Below are 7,071 nucleotides of genomic sequence, written 5' to 3'. Positions count from 1 at the left end.
TGCTCCCTACGTGCTGCCTGTATGTGCATGTGTACCTTGTTCATATCTGCAAATCTGTTGCTCCTCCCCATTCATGGAAAGTAACTGGGCTCTGATACCAACTGATGCAGTGTGACTTGGTGGGCAGTAGCGAAGACCATCAATAAGGAACGATATAAATAATTATAGATCTTGAGTCTATCAATGATTTAAGAACTCTTCTCAAAACAGTAGAGTCTATCTAGAGCCCAAGGAAAAATATAAAGAAAACTTACCTATGAGTAATTCTTATTTAAGAGAAAACTGATAAATCAACATAAATTATTCTTCTAGAGGCTATATGCATGTATTTATAGCCCCTAGACTCCTATTACTAGTAGAACACGGAATAATAACTCAAAAAACCCTAATCCTACCAAAACAAGGAAAGAAAGTCGGTTTAAACTCAAAAATGCAGAAAAATATAACATAGTGTTCCCGCGTACGCTTGATCGTAGCACGCGGGTGCTTGATCACACCTTCAGGGGCTTGGTGCGCTCAATCGCAATCAATGTGCGATCGATCGCAGTTCCAGGAACTCTGCGATCTGCATTAGTTGTAGAGTGAGAAATTCATTGTGATCGATGAAGAAGTCAAATGAATGAAATTGTACTATTAAGTTTACATAGATAGATTTTATTTTTTCTTTTTTCTGTAACAAACTTTGCATTACTGAAATTGGGAACCAAAGTCCCTATTACGTACAGGGAGAAACAAGAGAGGGAGGTGGATCTTTTCCACTATAAATGGGGGTGGAAGGGGCTGGGGAAGGGGTAAGTGGGAACGCAGCTCAAAAAAACTCTTGCCGCCGCCTAAAATGCCTCATGGTGGGTGCATAAATTAGTACTTCTGTGAACTTTTTTAGCCTCCGAAATGGAAGAGGCTGGAAGTAGTAACATGGTATTAGCAATAACAGATTCTATATGCCAGTCTTGAGTGATAGAAGGTTGCTGTAGAGCTGAGATAACCACCAAAGAGTCACCTTCAATGATGAAATTCTTCAGCTTCAAAGAGGCAACAAGCTAAGCTGCAAGGGATTCACCAAAATTGGGGTCACAAGGGGGGTTGATCTAAGAGATGGCCTTGATGATATTGCCCTTAGAGTTTCTTCACACGGCTGTGTGGACAGAAAACTGCTCTCTAATAGTAGTATCAAAATTAATCTTGTGAGAACCCATTGGAGGAGGGGACCAAAGTTCCTTTGAAGAAAGAGAGGAAGACTTCCAAGCTGCTGCATGATCTAAAGTGGTTCTTCTGATGGAGTTGGCAAGAAGGTTAATATATGGGATGACACCTTCATGCACAACTTTGTTTCTGGAGAACCAAAGTAGATCATAAAGAACCGAAGCAAAAATTTGAAACAAATGTGAGTCAGCCTTAGGAATGCCAAAAGAGAGATGGGGGGTGGATAATGCCTTTAACCCAGCTTGAGAGATGAAGAGAGGACCAAGCCAGGGAATCAAGGGGCCAAAAAGAGGATCTCCAGGCTACCCTAACAAAAATGCATTGAAAGAAGAGATGAGAAAATGAATCATCTTCAGAGTTGCAGAGAGGGCAGAGGGAATCATAAGCGGGGAAATAAAAGACTGCTTTCAACTTGATCTTTGAAGGGGGAATGCCCCAGGCTATTTTCCAGATAAAGAGAATCAGACTAGCATTCTATTCAAGATTCCATAACAATTTCCAAGAGCTAGACTCTAGAGGAGAAGTAGCAAAGTTAATTATGTTGCTACTGATTAACCTATAAGCTGAACTAGAGAAAAAAAGGCCATTTGATGAAGGGGTCCAGAGGAATTTTGTGGAGGGGATAAGGCTAATGGGAATTTTCTAAATCTCCTTGACACTGTGGGGGAGGGAACAAGGAAAGAAGAAGAGAGAGATTCCAAGATCCATTTGGGGAGATGAGATCCGAAATCATCAAATCTGGATGAGAGGATTTGCTCATTGGAAGAGAATGGAGGAAAAAAGGAATAGCTGGAATCCTAGGGGAGTTCCAAACTAAGAGGGAGGAGAATCTATGGATTCTATGGCAGGCACCTTGGGAGATAATAGGCTGGGATTTACGGACGCCTTTCCAAAGCCAAGAAGAAGAAGAATGGGAGTATGGGGCTTAGATAGATGTTAGTTGTTAATGTTATAGTAATGTCTGTTTGAAAGCTCTAAGTCTACATTGATCATACATGATTTTTTTTAAGGATGTATATTAGTTTATCTCAGATCATTTATTTTTTCTTTTTGCTATAGTATATTTTGATAATTAGCATTGTGTACTGATCTCAACTAAAATTAATTAATTTGAAGACACTACGAATAATACTCCATGTAAATTTAATCATTTAATCTTGAGGGTTCACTTACACATGACAATTTCTCTGTTGGGGAGTATAACAAGTTGCAGAGAAGAAAGATTGGGTCTTATAAGATTCTGCAGAAGATAAATGAAATTGCATACCAGCTATGTTTTCCAATATCATTTGAAGGCTTTTGACGTGTTAAACATGAAACACTTGATTCCCTATTTTATTGATGTTGACAAAGATGACTTGAACTCGATGGCGAGTTCATTCCAACCCGGAGAGGCTAATGCAAGTGAGTTCATAGTTGACTTGTGCAAATTAATGAGACTAAAATATCTTGACAGAGAATATCGGCACAAGAATGACACAAATCGGCTATAAGATTTGAATAATATCTGTTTGCTTTGTCTCCAACTTTGCTGCTTGTATAAGGACATTTAGTCTGCGTTATTTTTCAATTTAGTTTTGGAGTATTAATAAAATTTTAGTCTCTCAGATTTATTTTGTGTTTTTATTTGGAGCAACTAAAGTTTGTGTCTTCCCTAATTAATCATTATTTTCTCTTTTCTTAAGTAGTTCTCTTTACAGATTTCAATTTTTAAGTTTTGTTTACTCTCATATGTTGTCAAAATAATCTTAGTTCTCATTGAAGTCATTTTGAGTGCCTTTTCGAGTTGTACCCTCGGCAAAGTACTCAAAAGACCTTGTCATGGGGAGTAAATGATCACCCTAAAGAGAAGGACCGGGCAGTAACCAACGGAAAGTAGTTAAAAGTAACTAACTATAAAAGATGTAATCCACAACCTAGTAAAAGGGGCATTTTGCTCTCTGGCCAAAACTTTGTCCATTTGCAATTCATTACTTAGATTCTCAAAAGATTTTGCTGAGTTTATAAGCATTAGAGTTATCCTCTCCCGATTCCTTTTTGATAGGCTCCATTGATTATTTTTTCTCTTTACAGGTGCAATTTGATTAGTGTGTCCGACTCAAGAAAAAATGTTCTAACTAACAACAACATTCCTATGATTTATTCTAGCTACAAGTTTTTTGTTTTTTTCGGCCAACTTAATCTTTTTTCTTAGTTGTTTCAAAACATGCAAGATTAATTTGGGTGTATATAATATTTTAATAGCTCAAGAACAAATATGAAAAACGATACATAAAAAGGATTATATTGCTAAAATCACAAACTTAGACTTTATATTCTGTATTTTCCTTATTATATTATTTCTGAAATATTTGAAATATTTATTATGCTTTTAAATATTTTAAAATTACTGACATCACCCAACTTGATGTTGTGCACTCACATTACTGTGAAGGACGTACAAATAAAAATGCATTGGGAATTCCGTCAATTAATCTAGTCTTACAAATTCGTCCTTCCATTTTTGAAGATTACTCAAGGACGCGTTCCCTCGGCAATATACAAATAAAAATACATTAAGGACGCATGGTTGATTATATGTTATTATTAAGCTAATTATAATGGCGTTCTAAAATTTAAAAGATCTTTAGATTTGTTTTTTACACATGTACATAGATTATATATATTCAAATTAAAAAAAAAAAAAAAAAAAAAAAGAAGAAGAAAATTATTGAAAATGAGAGGGCAGCGACTCCTGTTTTACATATATTATATTCAAATAAAAAATATTGAAAATGAGAGGGAAACTACTCCTGTTTTAATTCTCTCTCTCGTGGTCAAAGTTTGGAATTTATGCTTTCTGATCAACACTACAGAATGTCAAAATGTCAAATGCAGGGTAACAATTATTTTTGTTTATCAATGTGGTTGAATATGAAACATTGAAACATAAGGTGGATAAAATAAGTTCTAAATAAATAGTCGCTATGACCTTTTATTTATTTAGTCATATTTCTTACGGGTGATTTACAGACAAGGTCAAATATGGAGGGCTGACGGCTCTGAATTTAGTGTGACTTGGATGTACTTTATTTGGATCTAGAAACTTGGAAAGCTTACAACTTGCCTGCAGACATTATTAGGGTTGTTAAACTAATCTTAAAATATTAGGGCATCACATGCAATATTAATGCATTACAAAATTTTAGAAATCAAAATATGATTTGATCATTAGTGACGTCAATCTCACACGAAAGCATTGCTTGCAAATATATATATTATCGAGGGGAGCTTCCTGTAATTTTCGTTTCGTATTAAACAAAATTATTTACTTGACTAACTTTTTAAATCGTTAGATTGTTTGCATAAAAAGAAAATGATTTTTTTTTTTTTTTTTAACATTTATTATTCTAATCTTCTAGGTCCCTCGACGACAAAGATTAATTCCTGCTCTTAATTTAATTACGTGCATTCTAGAAACTTGAAATGCTTACTTACAACGGGCATATGCGTGCAGACATTATTTTGGTTGTTAAACTAATCTTAAAATATTAGTGCATCACATGCATTCATACTTTACAAAACAATAGACTTAGATGTAAGGTGAGAGAATCTACCATCCGATCGATAATGATCCACAAACAAGAAAACAAAAACGACTGCTGACAAAGTGAACGCGGGATGGATGAATATAAAACTTATAATTTTTTATTATATTTATTTACGTTTCTCACTAAATAATGGTGAAGATTGTTCTATAAATCTGGTGGACATTGTAGCCAAACACTCCAGCAAGGTTTAGTATCAAAAACTTCGTTTCCTTTAACTGCTCCGCAGATCACTCTGAGCCTCAATTTGCAACGGCTAGCTAGAGTTCTAATAGTAAGTGTTCTCAACCGCCTACTTCAACATATATAATAGTCGTTGTAATCATGCTAATATATAATAATTTCTATTAGAGTATGTTTGGAATTGTATTTGAGAAATATAACTTTTTTCAGAAATTGTTGTTGTAATCAAAAAGCATTTTTTGGCAAAAGTTTCATTTTAGCCATTTTTAGGCTTTTTGAACCCTTAAAAGCTCTTTCAAATTCTTTTTACCAAACAATTTTTTTTTTTTTGAACGGACTTTTTGAATGTTAAACGAATACCAAAATAGACCCTTAATCATGTTAAGCAAACGTCATGCATGTATACCTTTTTTTTTTTTTAACTTGCCCTTTTTGTTTGCAATTCATAAAACATAAGCTTGATATTTCTGTCATGGTGCATGTTTCCTATATACTAATTTACTGCTTCACAAATTTCATCACGAAGACTTTCTGAAAAGGAAAAATTGATGATTTGTTGTGAGGGGAGGCTTACTGCAGTCCTGCTAAATTGGCTAACAAATCATGCTCAGTATCACATGCAAAGCAACTACAACTGGGATCTCTATCTCTGATCATCTTACATGTTTAAATTTATGGAAGGCAATTTGATAAGCATAATGAGCAAGAGAAATGAAAAAAGTTATGCAGGATCTTTATTCAAAATCATCATCTCTCTCTCTCTCTCTCTCTCTCTCTTAGTTTTTATAGTCACTCTTCATCTATTTAATTAGTATTCTATAGACATGCGCAACACCATTTTAAATATGTACTGATCATATGTTGTCTATCTGATTTTGTTTCTTACAAAAGAAGAAGAAGTCCAAGGGGGTGTTGTCAAGAGAGCCTCAATAAAGAAGACAAAAGTCAAAGGTGACAATTGTAAGGAGTAAGATATTTTCAAACAATGAGTATTCCTCAAAGGGCTTCTGGTAGTATTGGACAAGATAATGATCAAGAAGATTTCAATTCCGCTAAATCAAACATGTCACCAGATAATGATTTTATAGATGATCCTTTGGCGAGTAAGTGCTGTCACATTATTTGGATAAAATGATCTGTTAAGCATAGGCCAAGAGAGACCCCCAAAAGAAAATTTTCATTTGCTGTCTTATTAGATATTTTGTATATATCTTCCTGCTTCTTTAGTATCTAAATGGTATGATCTATCATCAAAATATAATAGTTCATATGCCTTCTGCTTCCAAATTTCCAGGGGAAAAAAGATTTTACTACCTCGCCACTTCCGTTCCCCTCTATCAAGCTGCCCTAAAAGGAGATTGGAAAGTTGCTAAGGCTCTATTTGAGAAATATCCAGATGTCTTTCGCCGTCCCATAACAGAAGGGAATGAGACAGCTCTTCACATCGCAGTCACAGCAGAACGCACTGATTTTGTTAAAGAACTGGTCAAATGTATGGATCCGGTTGAAATAGCATTACCAAATAACAATGGAAACACAGCCCTTTACTTTGCTGCTGGATCAGGAATCGTGTCCATTGCCCAGGAGATGGTGGAAAAGCAAAAGGAACTGCCATTAATCCGCGGTAGCGGTGACAAGACCCCACTTTACGTGGCAGCTTTAAACGGACGTAGAAAGATGGTGTCGTATCTATACCCTCTCACTCCTTTTGAAGATTTGGAAACTATCGAACGCATTGATATCCTTATTGCTACTATTTCTACTGATATGTACGGTATGTATTTGGGAGTTTGAGAAAATTAATTTACAATTCAATTCAAAGTGAATGTATATCATGACAATGATCAAATCAAATGTATTGTTTTATGGACAGATATAGCATTGAATATTCTGATTAAGGATCGAAGTTTAGCAACTATGGAGGATAGCTATAAGAGAATAGCACTGCAAGAGTTGGCTAGAAAACCTTTTGCAATCGGCAGGAAAAGTCAGCTATCAGTATGGGAAAGATGCTTAAACAACTCCTGTGAGTTTTCCTACAACACAATTTTCTTTAATTTACTTGCACAAATATGTTACCTTTCCATAGTAGTTGCTT

General features: G+C 35.1%; 1 protein-coding gene across 1 annotated transcript; it reads left to right on the top strand.

The window, feature by feature from the left end:
• Window positions 1-5,958: 5,958 nt before the first annotated feature.
• LOC132169294 (ankyrin repeat-containing protein P16F5.05c-like) lies at window positions 5,959-6,767 on the top strand. Its single transcript, XM_059580350.1, has 2 exons — window positions 5,959-6,076; window positions 6,268-6,767. Exons 1-2 carry the CDS (start codon window positions 5,959-5,961, stop codon window positions 6,765-6,767), a joined length of 618 nt encoding a protein of 205 aa, XP_059436333.1.
• The last annotated feature ends 304 nt before the right edge of the window (window positions 6,768-7,071 follow it).

The sequence above is a fragment of the Corylus avellana genome, chromosome ca2 (assembly GCF_901000735.1).
Source record: "Corylus avellana chromosome ca2, CavTom2PMs-1.0".
In the NCBI taxonomy this organism is placed as follows: domain Eukaryota; kingdom Viridiplantae; phylum Streptophyta; class Magnoliopsida; order Fagales; family Betulaceae; genus Corylus; species Corylus avellana.
This window is presented reverse-complemented; position numbering and strand designations above follow the sequence as displayed.